General features: G+C 34.3%; 1 protein-coding gene across 1 annotated transcript in view; it reads left to right on the top strand.

Annotated features, from left to right (window-relative positions):
• Window positions 1–23,289, top strand: part of FCHO2 (FCH and mu domain containing endocytic adaptor 2) — a 128,624-nt gene that overhangs the window by 66,717 nt on the left and 38,618 nt on the right. The window contains exons 9-16 of the mRNA XM_061129563.1: window positions 4,864–4,908; window positions 6,905–6,977; window positions 10,172–10,196; window positions 18,099–18,159; window positions 18,444–18,616; window positions 20,599–20,610; window positions 20,958–20,982; window positions 22,812–22,854. Coding sequence (XP_060985546.1) covers window positions 4,864–4,908; window positions 6,905–6,977; window positions 10,172–10,196; window positions 18,099–18,159; window positions 18,444–18,616; window positions 20,599–20,610; window positions 20,958–20,982; window positions 22,812–22,854 — 457 coding nt within the window. The remainder of the gene's footprint in view (window positions 1–4,863; window positions 4,909–6,904; window positions 6,978–10,171; window positions 10,197–18,098; window positions 18,160–18,443; window positions 18,617–20,598; window positions 20,611–20,957; window positions 20,983–22,811; window positions 22,855–23,289) is intronic.

Raw genomic sequence — 23,289 nt, 5'->3', positions numbered from 1 at the left:
TCCCTGTTGTTTGAGCTAAGGCCAAACTGTGGTGTAGCTAATGAAGATAATGGTGCCCTCCTTGGAAAGGACTTGTGCACAGACTGTTGTGTTCAGTGCCCCTGACCCTGCAGCAGACCCCTGTCCACCCACCTCCACCAGAGACTCCTGGACACTCCCAGGCAAGTCTGGGTCAGTCTCTTGTGGGGATACTTTTCCTTCCTCCTGGTTCCTGGTGTGCACAGGGTTTTGTTTGTGCCCCCCAAGAGTCCGTTTCCCCAGTCCTGTGTAAGTTCTGTAATCAAATCCACTGGCCTCCAAAGTCAACTTCCCTGAGGGTTCTAAGTCCCTTTGCCAGCTCCTCAGATTGGGAAATCTGTTGTGCGTCCTAGTACTGTATAAGCAGTGTGAGAATTTCTCTGGTATAATTGTTCTGCGGTTTGTGGGTCATCTGCTCAGCAGCTCTATGTTGGGGCTATTGGTGGGCTCCTCCAAGAGGGCTTATGCCACATTCTGGTCTGCAGCAGCCACAGGTCTGCTGCACCCAGAGCCCCTGCCCCCAGGGCAGGCCACTGCGGACCCGTGCCTCCTCAGGAGACACTCGGACATTCAGAGGCAGGTCTGTCTCCGTCTCTGGGTCCTGGTGCACACAAGGTTTTGTTTGAGCCCTCCAGGCGTCTCTGGCGGCGCTGGGGTTTGATTCTAAATGCACTTTTCGCTCCTCCTCCCATCGTGCTGTGGCTTCTCGTTTGCCCTTGGACGTGGGGTATCTTTTTGGGGTGGGATCCAACATTCTCCTGTCAACGGTTGTTCAGCAGCAACTTGCAATTTTGGAGTTCTCGTAGGAGAAGATGAGTGCACATCCTTCTAGCCTGCCATATGTGTAGCTAGAGAAAGAGGAAGGAAATATGGCAAAAGGTATTATCTCCCCTCCATATCGTTCATAAAAATGATAAAAGGTAGGTTTAAGAAAGGTAAGTAACTAGTCCGGGGTAACCAGCCAACAAGCAAGTGGCAAAACCAGGACCTGAACCTCCATGCACTTTGCATACCACCGCAAGCTAGAGTTTGATCCTCTTTTTCCTGTTAACTTTCCTGGTTCAGCATCCGAGACATGTAGGAATGTGGCTATGTTGCAGTCTACAGGCCCAGGAGCAAGCTTGAAAATGTCATTGACTCCCATTGTTTACGTGGCACCCTCCCCGCCTCTTTTCCCTTTGTCTCTTTATCTCTGCCTCCTCTCTCCCCACCTCTCCCTCCTCTCTTCCTCACCCCTCCCTCATTATCATCACTTTTTGTTAAACTTTCAGGTCTGGGCATGTTTGTATGTTTTTCTTTGGCTTCTAATTAGAACCAGTGATCTGTGGTTTTAGTTGAGTATATGCAGTAAATACTTGATTTAGGTAGCCCAAACCTATTTGAGTTTTGGGGCCAGTTTATAACTAGACAGAGTTGCTAATTTTGTTGATGGCTTGAGATTTAAAATTGATTCCAGAACAATGGAAACTATTAATTAAACATTTCACCTTTTTTAATACTCTCATTCCACAAAATACATGTAGTGATTAAAGATTAGTGTTAAATAAAGTCTTTCCTCCTGTAACATTTCTTAAAAGTTTTGCTCCAGATTAGATTTGGATGAATTATTAGGTTATTGACTTTTTCTCTTGCTAGCAGCAATTTATTCCTATCTGATGATTAAAGCATAATATATAAGAATTGTTTTGTTTTGGATCATTGGCCCTCTTTGAGGTCTGCCTTTAATTTCTTCTGCATTTAATTGAACTCTTGATGGCATTTTTAGATAATGTGTAAAAGAGCATCAGGAGGCAGAGCCAAAATGGTCTTATTTGCTTTTATACAAACTAAATTGCCCTTGTGGCCCAGCATAAAATCCAAGTACTAAGAGCAGTTATTTATGTTGACAACAGAATTAATTGAGCCTAAAACAATTGAAATTCCAGTTGTAGCAAACTATTCTTTCTGACTCTCACTCTGGCTTTGGTACTGTCAAAAAAAGTAACTTGTCTTATGATTAAATAGCAGAATGATGGGCAGTGGACTGCACTTGGGGGAGATGCTGAATAAACTTTCTACTTGTGAAACAGTTCAGAAGTGACATGCTACAAGGGGGGTCAGAATGTGCATTGATATCCAGCTGAGCTGTCAACTGGCACTGAGCCAGGCACGCAAAGCTTTGCCATGTGAAGCAGCATGTGGAGCGTATGCCATTTGAAAGAGAAAATCTTTTTCATGCATGATTTAATGGTTTTTTTAAGGGCATATATTTAGTTTTATTTTTCCAGACACTGTTAGTATTTCTATTTTAATAGAAAAGATTATGTGTGGATGGGAGTCAATTAATTTTTTAAATATATAGTTTATAATTTGAAAGGATTTGGCATCTGACATTTCAGAAATGTCATTTTGAATACCTTTTTTATTGGATATTTTTCTGTTTTGAATGGATTTTAAGAAGATGTTTAAAAAGATAAAGGGAAAAGTAATCAAGATACGTCTGGGGAAAAATGTGAGAAAAAAATGTAGAATTTTGTTTGAAAGGATTGATGTTAATAGGGATAAGGGATGTCTTTACTATTTTCACATATTTGAAGACATCCAAAGATCTTAAAAGAATATATACTGTATTTGCTCAGGTGATGTTTTAAAAGGTTTTCTAGATACTGCTTTTTAAAATTGTAAATAGTGCAATTTGGTATTGCTGTCTTGTTTTGTTCCCTAGAAAACACCCATAGCTTGAGTATTAGAGATTCTGTAAATAATTACTGGGCACAAATGATGTGCTTGTAATAGGAAAATTTTGGATTAACTTTCTGGTTGTCTTTTTTTTTAGACGGGTGGTTATAGTCTCTCAAGCTTTATTAGGAAGTGATAAAATTAATAATACATAATAAGCTGCTGGTGATTTAGGCAGAGATTTTTCATTCTTCATAATTCTTAAACAGCAAAAGATGGCTGTTTATTGGATGCACATCCTACTGAAATTCCTTATCTTTATTAATCTTTCAGTTCTCATCTCTTTGTAAACTATTAGTGTAGGCCTTTAAAGGATTCTAAGACTAAGCTCATTACCCTTTCATTTAATGAATTTTTAAGCTTCCAGATTTACAGAGTGGATCTGAAGTCCTTGAAATTTTAATTGGGCCATTTTCTGACTCTTAAGAATTTTTTGGATGGAAGTAGTGAATGTATTTTTTTCGTTTTAGCGGAATGATGTTTATCATAAGAATGCCCCAGTAGGGAAGGTATTGCTAATTAATTAATTAGGACCTTGTTTATCGTCACATTTATGACTTTTATTCTGCTTATTATTAAATGTTAATCTACTCTATTTGAATAGAAACTGGAACTGAGGAAGTAAATCTTTGACTTAGAGGTAAAAAGAAGGACATTTTAGCCAATATTTTTAGATGCTTCTACTTGTAGAGAAATTTGCCTTGTTCGTAAGTGGTTTTCTTTCATAATGGAATGACCTATAAGAACTCTGATCATGAATTTGGACATAGTTACAGTTAAGCTTAACATATCAGAAGGATCAGTAGTGAAATCTATTATATACTCTTTACTTCAAGCTCTATTTAAAAATCCCTTGATGTAGCAGATTGTACCAATTACCATTAATAAATTAAAAATGGTTTCACAAAAAAACTGGACTTGCATAAATTTGTATATTACAGAACAGAGCTAAAGCGACAATTTAGTGGAACGTAAAATTTTAGTTTGATAATTCGTTTTATGTGTATTTCAGTAGAAAAATAATTCCTGCTTTTCACTACTTTATTTACTGTCTAAATAACTTGGTATTTTACGTATATGAAAGATACCACATTTTATAGCATTTAAGGTTAGTCTCAGCAGACCTGTCATTTCAGGGCTATTTTAATTGTTTTTCAGCTGATTTCCATTTTATTTTTGACCCCTTCTCTGCAATCTATCTCTTGTACCAGTGCTGAATTAATTTTTCTATAAGACCACTTTCAGGAAGGTGTATGTGTATCACTTTCTCACATGAACGCTCTTCCCATTGCCTGCAAACTCGAGTTTAAATTCCTTGACCTGCTATACGGATAGATCTGGGTTTTGACTTTAGCATCACCTCTTAGCTAGTATGTAATTAATTCACTTATTTATTTAGCAGATATTCATGGAAGACATTATTTACTAAGGGCACAGTGGTTAACTGAACAAGCAAGATCCTGGGCTTCCATTCTAGGAGTGTTTGCTGTCTTGGCCCCTTGGTCTTAACACCAGAGCAACCAAGAATTCAGCAACTGCCTCTTACTATTGTTTTTTCCAACTATACTTACAACAGGCTCCTAACTACATGTTAGATCTCTGTGCTGCAAGTTGTGTGGCATCATAGATAAAGGGTTTGCAGTAAATTGTGGTCATAATAATGGGCCAAGAAAACCTGATTTTTTTTTCAGTAACACTGAACATGCTTGCTATTTGATTTTTAAATTATTGCTGTTATTTTAACTAACATCACGTAACCCTGAAACATTTCAGAATCATTAAAAAGATGTAATGGTACTATCTATGGTGAAACAGATCACCAGCCCAGGTGGGATGCATGAGACAAGTGCTCCAGCCTGGTGCACTGGGAGGACTCGGGGGAATCGGGTGGAGAGGGAGGTGGGAGCGGGGATCGGGATGGGGAATACGTGTAAATCCATGGCTGATTCATATCAATGTATGACAAAACCCACTGAAATGTTGTGAAGTGATTGGCCTCCAACTAATAAAAAAAAAAAAGATTAAAAAAAAAAAAAAAAAGATGTAATGGGATCCCATCTGATTGTTCTCTGTCACTTTTATTTTTTTAACCAGTACTTGTTCATGTAATAACATTTTTCTTTTTAGGCCTTATTGAATTTGAAGAATGTGACCCTGCTAGTGCAGTTGAAGGTAAGCTGACTAGTTGTAATGTGTGGCAACTAACTGATAGCTTCTGTTTACTGAATGGAGAGGTTGCTACCCATTGGTGTTAGCATGTGTATGGAGTGATGTAAAAAATCTGAGTGTGGTTTAAAGGCTTGCTATATTAATGTTTGCTTTATAAATAATAAGTTTGCCCAAAGGGATACTAATGTGTTAGAATATATACATTTTAAAAGATTAAATATAACATGTATTTGTTTTTAGATATACATTGAGAATGTTTTCTCCATTGCTATCCTTCTTTAAACATTCTAATGTTACAAATATGAAACTTACCACTACATATTGATGTATACTGCTTATTTTACAGTGGGTAGCATTTCAGTAATTAATAAGGTTATGCATTAATGCTAATGTGGCTGTCATTCAAAATAGGTCATGATTTGAATTGGAGAAAGGGTCCACAACCCTTCCTATTTAAATTTATGTTTTTTATAGTATGAAACCCAAGAGATATCTGCAGTTTTTGTCATGGGTTTTTTTGTGTGTGTTTGTGTTATGTTTTATGTATCTCACTTTGTGAGCTGCTGGAAATAATTTGAAAGCAGTCTTTGATTTTTTTCCAAGACCTGTGTAAGAGTTTAGAGAAATGGTTTGCTATTGTGTGTAAGGTTATTACTTCAGCAGTCAAGGAACTCTAGGGCCTAGACTTTTTATAGTTACTAGCTGTTTGATTAAGACCAGTAATTATTTAAGTTCTCTGTAATCTTTAAAGATTCCTCAAAAGCTGAAAAGAATTTAAAGAGTTCTTTAAAAATGTTTATAATAAATAATACCTACTCTGGGGGAAAAATGTATTTTAAAAATATTATAATATGCTATACAAATACATGGTTCAGGGAATTAGTTCTACATGAAGGCAAGTACTTTATTCTAAGACATTTGGATTCTTATCCTGATTGTAGTGATAGCCAGCTGTATAACACTGAGTTAGAAAAACAAATAATACTTTTGAGTTGCCTCATCTACAAGGTGTGAGGTGAGCTTGGGTGACTGGTGTACTCAAACCAGTCAGGCCTAAAGGAGAGCAGCCATAAATATTCATTGGAAGGACGGATGCTGAAATTGAAGCTCAGTACTTTGGCCACCTGACCCAAAGAGTTAACTCATTGGGAAAGACCCTGATGCTGAGAACGATTGAAAGGGAAAGGAGAAGAGCGCAGCAGAGGATGAGGTGGTTAGAGAGCGTCACTGCCTCAGTGGGCATGAATTTGAGCAACTCCAGGAGACAGTGAAGGACTGGGAAGCTGGCGTGCTGCAGTCCATGGGGTCGCAAAGAGGCAGACACGACTGAGCAACTGAACAACAACTAAGCTCTAAGTGCTGAATTCTGTTAACAATTGATAGCATTACTGACCTTTTTTAAAAACAGTTTGTCATGCAAGAAGAGGAAGAACTGCCTTATTTGGCAAAACAGAAATGATATTTTTCCTCATTTATGATTGGATCCATTTATAACATTGTTTTTATTAGCTATAACACATGTACAATGGAATGCCATTTTATAAATATCTGTCACACTGTTAATGGACCTGTTGTCATCTATTTATTTAAAACAATACATTTATATTTTGGGACCTTTTATACAGAGAACGTGATCTGACCTGCATTTATAACCAAATTTCTTATAATGAATGATGTACTTTCTTTGAAGTCTTAAGATATCTCCAAATGCTTACTTTACCTGAGGTAATTAGAGGAAGAGAGAATGTCATCAGTCAAGTGATTGTTCTATGTGTAACCTTTTGGTGAATGACAGGCTATATTATATTAACATAAGAAAAATATAAACAGATTATGACCCTGATTTAAATTTTAGGGCTTAGTAATTGATGCTTGTATTTCTTTCATCCAAATTTAGTATCAACATTTATGAGCAAATCATGTGTCAGGATACAACATGCATTCATTAATATGTTTATCAGAAATAGTCATGTTTCTATAATAATATGTTTATTTTAAGGTATAAAACCAAGGAAAAGAAAGACTTTTGGTTTACCAGGAATAATTAAAAAGGAAAAGGATGCAGAGTCTGTGTAAGTATATTAAGTATTGTCAAAATTCTTTCCATTTTTAGAAATATTTTATGAATAGTTTTATAACAAAACTATTGTTGTTTCTTATTTTAATTGGAGGCTAATTACAATATTGTGGTGGTTTTTGACATACATTGTTATGAATTTGAAAAGAAAAAATTATTTTGGAAATAACTCAAAAGTAAATACGGCTAAGATGTGAAAAATACAGACTTTTCTAAGAACATTTGCCAGGCCCTCTAGTTTTAATGAAAAATGTTAACCTTTTGTATTATTTTAAAATTTCAAGATGAAAGCTTTAGTATTTTCAAATTGAAACTTCAAAGATGCCTTTATTTTATAAAATGATAACATGTATATTAAAAAAATGAAAAGTACAGAGAAAACTAAAAGTTGTTCTAAGTCTTAATAACCTAAATGCAGCACCATGGTCAACAATTTGATGAAAATCTTTCAAGACAACTCTAGGCATATAGGAACTTAGTGATATATGTATACATAAATGGAAAATGTTAAATGAAGGAGAAAAAAGCCATAACACATTTTAAACATTTATACTAATTCATCAGTTTTAGATGGAAGATGGAGTATAAACTTCTTTTACCTTTTAAAAAAAATGAATTGGTATACAGAGAAATACAATTATCATATGAGAAATTAGTATTAACTAAGTCAAATTTTGTACCTTGGCTACACATTAGAACTACCTGAGAAATTAAATGTATCTATGCCAGCCTCTACTTCAGACCAATTAAATGAGATTCTTTGGGTGTGAGGCCCCAGAAGTTTTTGTGTTGTCTAAATATACACTGGGGTTTGAGAGTCATTAAACTATGATTAACCAGAGACAAATTGGAATTAAAGGAAGTTTTCTTTGCTTGATTATTCAACCGATTGAGACTGCAGAGACACTAATCAAAAATCTCAAGTGATTTGTTGACCCAGTAACACTGAATGAAAACTTGTTTAAAATCCCTACTACTTTAGCATAATCAGCAAAACTCTCCCAAGAGTTAATGTTTTGATGGACAGTTATGTTTTCTATTTAAGAGAACAATTTGTGCTTTGGGTATTCTTGTTTCCTCCCTGGTTATATGCTTATCTAAGTTTCTAACATTCCAAATGTCTGTTTCTTTCCTCCTCCCTAGTGGTATTTTGGTTTAACAAATTAAGACTGTTTGCAAAGTGACTTATGCCTGTAGCTACTGTCTCATCTGCAGATGTCTTTTGAACTTTGGGTATTTTGCTAAGGGATGGAATGTAATTTCTTTTATAACATTGGAATTGAAGTCTTAACAGTTGATTTGTAAATAAATTTTAAAAATATAGCCAGTTTATCTGTTAGTGACTGTATTATAATGAGTTAATATGTTTTTTATAATTGATGGCTTTCACAGCTGTTCATTTATGGAGCTTCTAATATTTTTGTGTATTTCATGTTTTTAAAATAGTTTTTCACAATTAGTAATTTCCCAATATGGTCATTAGGCCACTTGGATATTGGAATATTTTAGCCAATAAGAATACTAGGTCAGAAAACTAATGCTTAGATCATTGCATCACTATCGCCATCTTTCAACACTGCTTGGCAGGAAAAATGTTAGAGTTCACTTTGCTTGAAATGCCCGAGGCTCTTGGCATGCTTCTTCTCATAGCCTGAAGGCTTTTGAAATGCCAGCAATTGTGTGCGAGGGGTCCTGCTCAGAGCTTGGTCTTCCTGGGGCTTCATCTTCAGGTCTCCTGCTGCATGCTGTGAAGCCAAACAGATAAGTGCTTTACCACAAAGACTAGAGAATTCTGGCTTAAAGCCAGGGAATAAATGGTTTGGAACTTTTACACTTACATTTATATTTCAACTTTATCTTTTAGAAAAAGAAGTAGAAATGTTTTAACATTTTAAGTGATTTGATTCTGTACAGGGATTGAATTGATCGTGATAGTAGCTTTTCTGGTCATTTCCTCAGAGTATACATAGGTTTTTTTGATAACAATATTCCTTATAATCTACCAATAATAAGGAAGCCCTTTTTCAGGATTTGCGATTTTAAGTAAATATAAAGGCAGGTGGGATTTGCATTTACCCTCCGTGCTCCCTTTTGATTAAGAGCAGCACGGTCATCTCCCTCTTTTTATCATTCTTTTAATCTACTATCTTATCTTTATTTAAGAAAGTTCTTTATGGATTTTTCTGGTTTGTGCTTGGTCTTTGAATTGGTACAGATTACCTGTTTATCTTATATTTTAATTTTTTTTTAAAATTTTGTTCATTTAGCTCTTAAGGTGTACCTAATATCTGCATTTTCAGACTGTTATTAAAGTAGCAGAATCTGATATGATATTCCATTAACTCTATCAAGCCAACTATACCTAATCCACTACCTTTTAAACAGACACTCTAATTTCTGTTTGTGAATTTGTTTTAGAATGTATATGTATAAATTCTTCTAACCTTATTCTAATGGCTTCAGTGCCTTTAATTTTATATATTTAGGGCTTTGTTTAGTTGAGAAGATTGGTGTTTTATGTTTTAGATTTAAAATAATAGTTTTCACTAGGTTATATACAAATTTATATTTGCTTATCAGTTAAATGATAAAATATCAGTGCTCAATTGCATATTACATTAGACTAGAAACTATTCCGACTGGAAGTCTAGCTGCTCATTTAACATATTTGGAGAAAAGTGGTTTCACTTCTGTATATCCTGCCTTATGGAAATACTTCAAAGGGAATAAGTTAAAAAAACTTTTTATTTAAAAATGTTACTATTACTTACCAATAAATGTAAATATAGGCTTTTTAAAAGCCAGACTTTCTTCTTTAAGGGAGTTTTTTGTTTGTTTGCTTTTGTTTTTTCTATCTTTTTCTACCTGAAGGATTAAAAGCCACTAGAAATCCTTGACAGCTTCCTTGATATGATTTATGTGCCAATTCATGGAAAAGAAGTAATTTTGAAAGTTTTAAAAATATTTGTAAGCTGTTTGTTTTATTTTGTCTTGTATAAGTAAAGGGGAATGTCTGAATTTTAAAATCATTTGGTATATTTTAATATTCATGATTTGATTTCTCTAAATACTTTTATGGGGTTTAAATGAAAGTTATGTTTAAATACCAAAGCAAACACTTTCAATACAGTATATTTACCAGATAGTTCTAATAGTTGCATATTTATAATGTTTTGTTTGTTTTAATAGGGAATGCCCTGATGCAGATTCACTTGTAAGTAGATTTTACTTTGGTACAAACAATTTAGCTATTTTCATTAGGAATACTGAGCATATTTGGGTTGAGTTTGCAGATCTTTCCAAGAAAAATACTAACCATATTATTAGAGATTCACTATTGAAATTATTTTACAGATGTATTTTTGCTTTTACACTGCCAGATGCTTTCCTTTAATAAATAAAAGATATTTCTAACTACTTTTGAAAAGTGGACATTTACTTTTAAAATTGGAGTAGAGCCATAGTATATTGCTTTTTCTTGGGAAATATGTCAGATATCAAATCTGCCTGTTTTATTTTAGAATGGGCTGTTACTAATTGATTCTTACTATTAAAATACTGCTATATCTGTCGATGTATTTGAGGTTTGTTTAGAAGACTCATTTTAGAAAAAGTAGCAACAACCATGGTTAGTACTTTTCTGTGCTCTTTATTTTGTGTTTTAAAGAAAATTTGTATGTATTTCTTATTTAAATATATTTCTTCATGTATAATTAAAGACATCAAATGGAGCTCCCTGTGGTTACAATGAGAGAATAGATTTACCAAATGATGTTAAGTAATGGGTAGACAGATATGGTCAGATCTGTCATTAGGTTTGGTCATTAGACACTGGTCATGTTGCTAAGCGTAATAGAGTTAAACTGTCTCCTTTATTGTTCTTGCTTGCAGAACTTATTTCTTTTGACTCTAAAACATTATGGTCTTTTGCAGCATATTGGTACCAACATAAAGAACTACATATTTTGTAAAACATTGTGATTTATTTTAATGAAGATAAAACTAGTATTTTTGTTGCATGTTTCAGCTTTAAGATAAGAAAACTATTGTTTGTTAATAAAGTTATAGTGAAAATAAATTGACTTCTGATGAGCTCTAGGCCTAAAATTATCAGTGTGTGGGTGGAGTTGTAACATTTACTTTCCACTTGCCTGTTTTGATACCCTTAGTTTACTAATTAATGAAAAAGTTAACAGATGTGTTTGGCATTTCCTTTAGTGCTCATCATGCATTTTATTTCTGAATGATTTATAGCATTTACTTGATGACTGCAACATTGAATAAGAATTTTAATACTTTGTTTTATTTTATATACACACTCCTGTAAATAAAATATTTAAAATTTTCTTAGTTCATTGATACTTTTCTGTAATGATCAATATTTAACAGTTTTGAACTTTAGCCAGTACTTATCCGGAATTAGAAAGGGGCTTTTAAAGAGGACACGAAATTCTACTGCCATGAAAGAAATGATCGATAAATTTGATGATATAGAAATGAAAATCGTAAAATTAGAAAAAAATACAGCATAGAAGGATTTGAATCACTAAAGATATAGCTGGACAGAGTATATTTGCAAGATGTTTAACAAGGGGCTAATTATTTTCCTTTGCAAAATTTTTATACAAGTAAGTTTAATAAAAGATAAGCAAGTATCCCAGTAGGAAAAGGGCATTAGGATAAAAACAGACAATTTTCATAAGAATAAATAAAAGATTGTGGTGAATAAAAGTAGTGTTATTCAAAATAGTAGTCTTCTTCTGATTCAAATTAAAATGAAATTTCTTTATTCACCAATCATACTGGCAAAAGTTTTGATACACTTGTACTGTTGTTAGGACTGTAAACTGGTATAATCTGTCTTGTGCATAGTTTGGCAGTATCTTTCCAAATAAGAAATGTATGTTCTTTTTGACTTTCCAGTCCTGATGCTAGGGCTTTACTGTTACTGCTATATTCACAGGCATTGTGTGTATGTGCATGTGTGTATTGATATATATATATATATATATATATATATATATATTCTTCATCAAGATATATGCTTATATAGATAGGGAGAAAAGGCAGATAGAGACATGTTTATTTCTACACTTGATATTAGCAAAAAATTGGAAGCACTAAAGAAAGCATCAATTAAAATGGGGATTGGTTAAATAAATTATTAAACATTCACTTGAAGAAATAGTCATGTTACAGAGATAGGTGGCTCTGTGTCTGTTGATATGGGAAGAACTGTGTGGCTTTTAAAATAATTGCTTTTTAAAATATATACATGTGTATATGATATGTATTCTCTTTTTTTAAAAAGAATGAGTTAGAAGACGTTGAATTGTGGCTACCTTTGAAGAGAAGGATTACAGTGGTGATCAGCAGAGAAAGGAGGCTTTCATTTTTTGTTGTTTCCTTTTATTTATGGCCCATGATTTATTTAGGGCATCCCTGGTGGCTCAGTCGGTAAAGAATCTGCCTGCAGTGCAGGAGACCCAGGTTTAATCCATGGCTCAGGAAGACCCCCTGGAGAAGGAAATGACAACCCACTCCAGTATTCTTGCCTGGAAAATTCCATGGACAGAGGAGCCTGGTGGGCTACAGTCCATGAGGTTGCAAGAGTTGAATATGACTTAGTGACTAAACCACCATGATTTATTTATGGCCTCAGTTCAGTTCAGTTCAGTTGCTCAGTCGAGTCCGATTCTTTGTGAACCCATGGACTGCAGCACACCAGGCCTCCCTGTTCATCACCAACTCCCAGAGTTTACCCAAACTCATGTCCATTGAGTCAGTGATGCCATCCAACCATCTCATCCTCTCGTCCCCTTCTCCCTCCTTCAATCTTTCCCAGCGTCAGGATCTTTTCCAGTGAGTCAGCTCTTTGCAGCAGGTGGCCAAAGGATTGGAGTTTCAGCTTCAGCGTCAGTCCTTCCAGTGAATATTCAGGACTGATTTCCTTTAGGGTGGACTGGTTGGATCTCCTTTCAGTCCAAGAGACTCTCAAGAGTCTTCTCCAACACCACAGTTCTAAAGCATCAGTTCTTCGGCGCTCAGCTTTCTTTATAGTCCAACTCTCACATCCATACATGACTGCTGGAAACACCATAGCCTTGACTAGATGGATCTTTGTTGGCAAGTTAATGTCTCTGCTTTTTAATATGATGTCTAGGTTGGTCATAACTTTTCTTCCAAGGAGTAAGCGTCTTTTAATTTCATGGCTGCAGTCACCATCTGCAGTGATTTTGGAGCCCAGAAAAATAAAGTCTGCACTGTTTCCACTGTTTCTCCATCTGTTTGCCATGAAGTGATGGGACCGGATGCCATGCCCTTAGTTTTCTCAGTGTTGAGCTTTAAGCCAACCTTTTCACTCTCCTCTTTCACTTTCATCAAGAGGTTCTTTAGTTCTTCTTCACTTTCTGCCATAAGGGTGGTATCATCTGCATATCTGAGGTTATTGATATTTCTCCCGGCAATCTTGATTCCAGCTTGTGCTTCCTCTATCCCAGCGTTTCTCATGATGTACTCTGCATATAAGTTAAATAAGCAGGTTGACAGTATACAGCCTTGACGCACTCTCTTTCCTATTTGGAAGCAGTCTGTTGTTCCATGTCCAGTTCTAACTGTTGCTTCCTCACTCACAGATATCTCAAGAGGCAATTATGGCCTATTTGTCACCTTTTTGTTTATGGCTAGTCTTACTATAGCTTAAATGTCAGTAGGCTACTTTGGTAGGGAAATACCCATGATTTTCTGTTCCTGTTTTAAAAGGTCTATGTATGTAATTAAAAAAAATTATTCTGAGATGTAGATCTTTTGAAAGTTGATGAATGAAGTGTAAATTGCCCTCTTCTTTTAGTTTTAGCCAATTTCCCTTCTCCACAGAGATTGAGAAATATACCATTGACTTGTGAGCTCTTATCCCAATATTTAAAAAAAATTACTACCACCACTATCCACCAAAACTTCCTTTAAGGTTGTTGACCAAAGTTACCCGCCGCTCATTTCTTTTCTTGTACTGCTTTTGACTTAATACTTGGCTCTAGCCGTATGGGGCCCTAATACAGAAACCATGGATTGAGTGGACACAGGTGTAAACAGGTAATGTGTAAGCTTTTATTAGTATCATGAATAGTTCTAGTGTTGAAAACCCAGTACAGTAAATATTACTGCTATATTTTTCTAAACACATACCAAGAAAGCATTTTATTTTTGAATAATTGTCAATTTACAGATCATTACAAAGATAATATAGAGCAGTCTCATGTACCTTTCATCTTGCTTCTCCTCATGGTAACGTCTTGCAAAACTTTAGTACAGTAACATGTATAACTAGAATATGGATTCTAATACAGTCAAAACAGAACATTACCATTAAACAAAGATCTTTTTTTTCCCCTCACTTATTTAACCCTGTCCCAATGCTCAGATCCCTGGAATTTACTGATCTGTTTATCACCTCTTATATTTTTACCTTTTCCAGAATGTCATATAAATGCTATCTTATATAACTTTTTCAGACTGGATTCTTTGCCCCAGGAATATTAAATATGCATTTAAGATTTATTCATATTGTTGCCATGACTCAATAGTTCATTCCTTTTTTTTGGCACTGAAGAGTGTATCATTGTATGGATGTACCACAGTTTACTTTTTTACCTATTGAAGGATATTTTGCTTGCTGCTTCTTTTAGGTGATTATGAATAAAGCAGCTTAATAACATTTGTGTGCAAGTTTTTGTGGGAAAACAGTTTTAATATCAAGTGGGTAAATACCTAGGAGTGTGACTGCTGGATTTCTGGGAGGATCTTTCATTTTAATTGCCCTTTTTCTGTCACTTTTGTTCTGATACTACCCTCCCCCCCCAACCACCTCTGGCAACTATAATCTTTTCTCCATTTCTATAAACTTGTCATTTCAGTAATGTTACTTAAGTGGAATTGAATTGTGTGTAACCTTTTCAGATTGACTTTTTTTTCACTCAGCACCCTTTTCTGGAGATTATTCCAGATTGTTGCTTGTATAAATAGTTCATTTCTTTTTATTGTTGAATAGTATTCCACGATGTAGGTGTACCAACGTCTGTTCACTTATTGTGGGATATTTAGTTTCCAATTTTTGACTATTAGAAATGCTACTTTGAACAATTGTGTACAGGTCTTTGTGTACATAATATTCTCTCTTGACACTGGTACTTTTCTTTCTGAAGTCTATTTTATTAGTATCTAATAGTGAAATAGTCACTGTCATTTTTATTTTTTAAATTAATATTTCCTGGTATATATATTTTTTCATTTTCCTTTCAACCTACCTATTTTTGTTTATTTGAAGTGAATTTCTTATGGGCAGCATATGGATCATGTTTTTTCCATTCATTCTGTTGATCTGTCTTTTGATATATATGTGTATAGTATATTAATATTTAATGTAATTGTTGACATGTTGGGGTTTGTCTGCCATTTAATTTTTTGTGTTTGTTCTTATCTGTTTTTGAATTTTGTTTTCTTTTTCCTACTTTTCTATGGGTTATTTGAACCTTTTTGTTTTAGAATTTCACTTGGATTTATAGTTTGGTATTTTTTTTTTTTTTGAAGCATATCACTTTGTATATCATTGTAGATGGTCATTGTGGGCCACTTTCCCGTGCCTTCAGATAGTTGTTTTTGTTTATTTTGACCAGAGTTGGTTTTTTTTTCCCCCATTTATTTTTATTAGTTGGAGGCGAATTACTTTACAGTATTGTAGTGGTTTTTGCCATACATTGACATGAATCAGCCATGGATTTACATGTGTTCCCCATCCCGATCCCCCCTCCCCCCTCCCTCCCCATCCCATCCCTCTGGGTCTTCCCAGTGCACCAGCCCTGAGCACTTGTCTCATGCATCCAACTTGGGCTGGTCATCTGTTTCACCCTTGATAGTATACTTGTTTCAGTGCTATTCTGACCAGAGTTTACTGATGTAATCTGCAGGAGGTTGATTCAAAGCAGTTTATTTGGTCTTATAGAAAATAGCTCTGTATTATTTTAAATTAGTACATTGTATAGTATAGTGTATGATAAACAAATTTTAAAATAGTGTCAGTAGCAGTCCCACATAGAACCTCTAGGAGATTAAATATCTGCTATATTTCTAGGATACCGAGAATACAAATAAAGTATTTTGAAAAAAACTTTTTTATTCTGATTTTTAATGAAACATTTGGCAAGGTTTCTTTAAAGTATTTAAAGTATTATTTGCATATTATTTGCACTTTAAGTATTATTTGCACATTAGCAAGCAACATACACAACTCAAAGAAAGTGCTCTACTTTTGGGGTCATAACTACATCACTTGTCATCTTTTTGTCTGTGGAATCTGCTCTTTACCTTATATTAGACGTTTCACTTCTAAACTTTAATCCAGTCTGTTAACTCACTGCTGCCGCGTTAGAGTCTAACAGGCACAACACAAGGTTTATACAGTTATAGCTTGGAAGCCGAAACTGTGCAGACCTTGAGCGGTGCCTCTTAGATTAGCAGTTCTTCATGTTTCTCTTGCTGAGCTTCAAAAAGTGGCTGGAGAAAGATGGGAAACTTTACCAGTAGAAATGATATTGGCTGTCCTCTGCATGCGTGCTCAGTCGTATCTGACTGTGCAACCCCATGGACTGTAGCCCACCAGGCTCCTCTGTCCATGGAATTTTCCAAGTAGGAATACTCATGTGGGTTGCCATTTCCTACTCCAGGGGATCTTCCCGACCCAGGGATTGAACTTGTGTCTCCTGCATTAGCAGGCAGATTCAGTATCACTACAGCACCTGGGAAGTCCATTGGCTGTCCAGTTACATACAACTGGTAAACCCTGGTTTTTCTTGGTGGTTCTTTTTTCCTACCCATTTTAAAAAACTTTTTATTTGGAAATACAGTCTAACCTCAAAAAAAAATACAAGAATAAATTAGTACAAAGAACACCTGTATACCTTTAGCTTTTTTACTACATTTGCATACGTGCATGTGTTTATAATATTTTTTCAGATCTATTTGAGCATACATTTTATATTCTTTTGCCTAACGACAAAAGCATTTTTAGAGACGTGACCCTTCTATATCCCTTCTACTTCATTGCCCTTCGTTCTTAGGAACCAGCTTTATTTTATTAATCTTTTCAGTATTTTTTTAATAAAGATAAACAGATATCTATATGTTAAATTTTTAATATCCCCATCTTTCTTACTTAAAAGTATACTGTATATGTTCTCTTGTACTTGGTTTTTTTCAGTTAGCAGTATTTCCTGGAGGTCTCTACATATCAGTTCATAAAAATTTTTCTCATCTTTTTTGTTTTAAATACCTGCATAGTACTTCATTTTGTGTATACACCTATAATTTATTCACCTATACTTGGACATGTTGTGCTTTCCAGAATTTTGAGTTACAGATAATCTTATTGCATATGTATTTTTAAATTCTTGGGGGGCATATCTTCAGAATAAATTTCTAGAAAAGGAACTCTGGGTAGAATAATAAGCATGTAAATATTTTTGTTAGATACTGCTATTTCTCTCTCTGTATGAATTGTACTCTTTTGTATTTATACCAGCACAGTGTAAGAGTACATTTCTTCACAGCTTTGCCAACAGAGTATATTTTCAAACTTGACTTTTTATCCAGTCTCATGGGTCAAAGATGGTATTTTAGTATAGCTTAAATTTTCTTTTATTTGTTTTGTAATTTTGATACGTATTTCCATGTACTTAAGCTGTCAGTCCTCTGATTTTACCTCCTCTCTTCCATGATACACACAACCCCATGCTTTTATTTCCTCATTTGAAGACTTAGGTGAGAATTTGGTTATTCACAGAACTGCTGGCCCGCCTAGTGGAGCACCCGTTCTCTTCCTTTCAGTGTTTATCCCGTTTGTTCTGCAGTGCCTTTCTCTTTTAGACATCTTAAGTATGGAGTATCGTTTGAAGCTAACTAAAAAGACATAATTTCCCATAGTGTTAGTAATTTTGTTAATCTATTGATATTTGATAAATTATAGTAAAATCTCCCAGTAATAGTTAAATTAAGGCTGTTTTGTTAACCTTAAATGTTTTTGTTGTTGGAGCCATTCTTAAAGTTTTTTTTCTTTTCCCCATAGAACATTCCTGATGTGGATGAAGAAGGCTATAGTATAAAACCAGAAGCAAATCAGAATGATATCCTTTTAGTATCTGGGTATTCTTGTGGATTGTATTGGCATATATAAGTAGACAGTTATAACAAAATAACCCATTGTTTAATAAAGACCTTAATTTTTAATTAATTGTAATAAAATGTGCCTCTGTGTTCTTTATTTGATATGTTATGAATAAGTTAGTAGTTACATTTCTGGTAAAATCCATCTTGCCTTTTAAAGTTTTTTGTTCCTTTTTATCAATGTGTGAAAAACTGGTTGTGCCCTAAGATAATCTAAAAAGTCGATTCTTTAACCAATACTCACATACCAAAGAGAACCATTTCTACTCATCTAGTGATTCTGATTCTGAAGATGAAGAACCAAAGAAGTATCGGATAGAAATCAAACCTGTGCATCCAAATAACTCACATCACACAATGGCTTCCTTGGATGAATTAAAAGTATCTATAGGAAATATAACACTCTCCCCAGCAGTATCTGTAAGTAAGAAAATAAACAAGTTTCCACTCACTATATAGAAGTCTTTGGTTTTTGTTTAGTAGCTCATCTACCTGCATCGGGATAGTTTTAGTACTAACAAAAATTAAAAATCACTTAATGAAAGAAAGTGAAGTCGCTCAGTTGTGTCCGACTCTTTGAGACCCCATGGACTGTAGCCTACCAGGCTTCTTCTTCCATGGGATTTTCCAAGCAAGAGTACCAGAGTGGGTTGCCATTTCCTTCTCCAAGGGATCTTCCCGACCAGGGATCAAACCCTGGTCTCCCCCATTGCAGGCAGCTGCTTTACCCTCAAAATCACTTAGTAATAGTTAATTTAAGCATGTTGGATAAGGAAATAATTTATGATTTTTTTCAGCTTTATTGAGTATACAGTTTATAATCTTTATACAGGCAAATGAGTTTGTGAGTTTGGCTTAGTTTTGCTTCCTTTTGAATGTGTTTTAAGTGAAAACATGGAAAATCCACTATTTTTGCCATTGATGTATTTTATAAATACTACTATATGTCTCTGGCAGAGTTTTGTAAACTACAGTGTTAACCTTTTCCTCATCTGATGTTAAAGTCTTTCATCCATTTTTTTGGTAGGTTTTTTTTCTTTTTTTGGTAAGCTTTATTGTAAAAGGGAATTCCATTAAAATGAATCTCATGATTAAACTGTATCTTCTTTTTTTTTTCCTGTCACTGTAATTAACGGTGGTTTTCCATAATTTTCATACTGGAAAGGGCAAAGATAAGAACTCTTAGTTGACAGTGATTAATTCCTCAATTCTGAGATATTAAACTTGATAGCTTTTGAGGCAGAAAAGCAATCAACATAATAGATCTTTCTAATGATGTCATACTTTTAAATTCAGAAATGTTAAACTGTGGGGAATAAAAGCATGTCTTAGAATGTCAAGTTAGTTTATCTGTTCATACTTACTGTAGTTGATATTAAACCTATTGTTCTTGATAATGGAGAATAAAAATTCTCACCATTTTGTATTATTATTTAATTGCAGATTTTAAGTAGTTTATATGTATTTGTTGGAAAAAGTGTTTTTCTCCCAATGTCATCAATTCAGTTCAGTCATTCAGTCATGTCCGACTCTTTGCGACCCCGTGGACTGCAGTCCATGCCATGCATGGGGCCATGCAGTCCCCATGCCAGGCTTCCCTATTCATCACCAACTCCTGGAGCTTGCTCTAACTCATGTCCATTGAGTCAGTGAGGCCATCCAACCATTTCATCCTTTGTTTTCCCCTTCTCCTCCCACCTTCAATCATTCCCAGCATCAGGATCTTTTCCAGTGAGTCAGTTCTTCACATCAGGTGGTCAAAATATTGGAGTTTCAGCTTCAGCAATCAGTTCTTCCAATGAATATTCAGGACTGATTTCCTTTACACTTTTAGAGTTTGAGAACTGTTTTTTCCACCAAAAAGATATTTCTGAAGTGAGGTTTTATTCTACCATTGTTATTAATGCCAAGGTTAAATCATGGTGCATATATATATAAAGTCGGAAGTTGTAAAGTCAGTAAAAAGTTTTATTGTGTAAGAGTATAACTAATTTAAAATATATATGTAAATAAAAAGCCTAGAGGAAATAAAATATTAATCATCTTATCTTTGGGTAGGGAGATGATTGATGCTTTGTGCTCTTTTCTTTTTTTTTAAAGAAATGTATTGATTTCATACTCAGAAAATAATAATCAGAAAAGTTAATTGTTAATATCAGGTTTGAAAAGAGGATCTTGAGAGGATATTTTGTTGCCTAGTTTGCTTATCTAGCTTAAGTTGTTTTTTCCTCCAACAGTGTATGTCTTTTAAGGTATATATATATAGATTTTAGATATGATTAAGAAGGGAATAGACAGATTGTTAGAGCAGAGAAATATATTTCAAACTCTGAAATGAATACTGTGGTTTTCTTTTTCCTTTTTTTAACCTATTTTTCCTTTTTCTTTCCATGTACTACTAGAGACACAGCCCAGTAAGTGCAGAATTTTATATTTTTATTTATTGATTTAAAAAATCATTGTATATTTAAACATTGATTTTCAAAATATTTGCTTTTTGATTAGCAAGTCATAGTCTCTTGCTGTAGGTACTAGTATTTTAAAACATTTCATTTTATTGAATTATTTAAAGGTGTACATGTTATATTTTGACAATAAAACAAAAGGTTTTTTCTGTAATCTTTTTAGCTAAATACAGTTTGTAATTGAGCAGGTATACAGAAAACTTGAAATTATGTTCCCAGTGTTAACATTTTATCAAGTAATTTTATTACCACATTAAATTGTTTGATGGCACTTAGATTTTGCATTTCTATTTTAGGTGCAGATGAATCGGAATTCATCTAGTAAGTTTGACATTTAAATTAGTTATTTTAAGTCTATTAAAATTTATCAGAGAATTTGCTAAGCTTGTAGCCTAACATACGTAGTTGTAGAAATGGTCTATGCTCATCATTAACCATAACAACAGACTAGAAGTATACTTATTTTGCAACAGAAGACAATTTATGTGTATTATTTCTTTCAGTTTTAAGATGTGCTTTAGGCTTTAATACGTGGCTACCACATTTTTCATAACCAAAGAACAGCTTCTGATTAAGCTTATAAAACAGTTAAACTATCGTAACTCTTCATTAAGCAGAAGGTGCTTGTGAGTTTTAGCTTGATCTTTAAGTCATATCACATTTGTAGTTTTATTATAAAGTTTTTAGTATAGTAACTTAAATTATACTAAAAACGATTAGGGGATGGTAACGTCATTTGCAGAATCATGTGTTAAACATAACAGGAATCGAACCAGGGTCTCCTGCATTGCAGGCTGATTCTTTACCAGCTGAGCTATCAGGGAAGCCCAAACGTAACACACGGTGTGGGAAGAACAGAGTTGAGCAGCCCACACCAAAGTTATGCAGTTCTGTGAACAGTGCCTGATAAAAACCAATGACACATCAGTCATAATTAAAAATTCTAGCACAGTTGAAAAGACCTATTAAATTCATAGTAAACACCAAACTAAAAGTGAAATTTCATTAATACTTTTAGAAAATAAATGGTAAGTAGCTTGTTGATAGGGGATATGAGGGAAAAGAGTATAAACTCATTTTCAGCAACTGAGTTATGAAGATGAGGGTAAAGTGCAGAAAGATAAAGAACACCACAGTAAACACTTTGAGGCAAAATAAATGGCTGAGAAAAGCCAAATGGGAGAATGTGATATGAATGGGCATTATGTGGAATTTGTTCCACATAATGTTATTGTTTTTCCACATTAGTTATTGTTGTTTAGTCGCTAAGTAGTATCCAACTCTTTTGTAACCGCATGGGCCAATCAGATTCCTTTGTCCATGGGATTCTTGTCCAGGCAAGAATACTAGAGGGGTTTGCCATGTCCTCCAGGGGATCTTCCCAACCCAGGGATTAAACCTGTGTCTCCTGCATTGACGAGTGGATTCTTTACCACTGAGTCACCAGGGTAGCCTGTTATTCCTCATAGTTTGCTGTAATTCCCCATGCTGATGTATTTTGCATTCATCAGCTATTCTTAGTGATGCAAAACATTAAGGTGCAGTGAAAATTGCTTATGAACCAACAGAATTTTTGCATTACTGATGCTAACCCCCATGTACCAGTTGCTTATGAAATGATTCATGTTACAATTGCAGAAGGTAGCAAAATAGACTATCTCATGAAGAGACTGTTGCTCTAGGTTGTTAGAAAAATTTTATTTTTCAAAATAAAGTGTTCTTCAAGAGTTAGTATCTACTTTTGGTCAATAAAATAATCACTATTAATATCTTAGAGCTTGAAAAATGCTTTCATGATTCATCAGTTAAAATTCTTGAGTAGTACATAAGCTTTTAAACATCTGTTCTGATTTTTAGAGTTGCATCCCATATTTTTTTATGAACAGCAATTTAATGAATATGATAGTTTAGGTGACTCAAGTTATTTCTTATCAAAGATATTAGAGATAAGGGTTTAGCAGAAATTGTGCTCTTATTTTAATATTCTTAAGCATGGTAGAAAATTTGTTAAAAGCTTGTTTTCCTTTTCTTTGTGTGTGTGTGTGTTATTAATATCAGGATTTAAAAGCTGATCTATGTGTAGTAGTTCTCTTTACATTAAAATATTTTATTGGATTAATTTTTTCATTATGTTTTGACTTTTTAACTAGGTGAAGAGTTAACAAAATCAAAGCCATCTGCTGCATCCAATGAGTAAGTTTTACATTCAAAATCTTCTGTAAATAGACTTTATTTTTTAGAGCAATTTTAGGTTCACAGCAAAATTGAGTGGAAGGTACAGAGGTTTTTGCATATACGTTTTGCCTCCACATATGCCAAACCTCCCCCACTATCAGAATCCACCACCAAGGAGCATAGTTGCAGTTGATGAACCTCTGTTGACAAATTGTTACCATCCAAAGTCCATGGTTTACATTAGGATTCACTCTTGGTGTTGTATATATCCTGTGAGTTTTGACAAATGAATAATGACACGTGTCCATCATTATAGTATCATACAGAATAATTTCACTGCCCTAAAAATCCTATGTCCTCTACCTATTAATCCTTTCCTCCCCACTACATTTAAATTTTAAGTATCCTTTTGTTCTTTCTAGAGAGTTTTACTTTCTCTATAGTTTTAATTCT

This window comes from Dama dama, chromosome 25 (assembly GCF_033118175.1).
Source record: "Dama dama isolate Ldn47 chromosome 25, ASM3311817v1, whole genome shotgun sequence".
NCBI lineage: Eukaryota > Metazoa > Chordata > Mammalia > Artiodactyla > Cervidae > Dama > Dama dama.
Note: the sequence above shows the minus strand (reverse complement) of the source record. Positions and strands in the feature narration are given on the sequence as shown.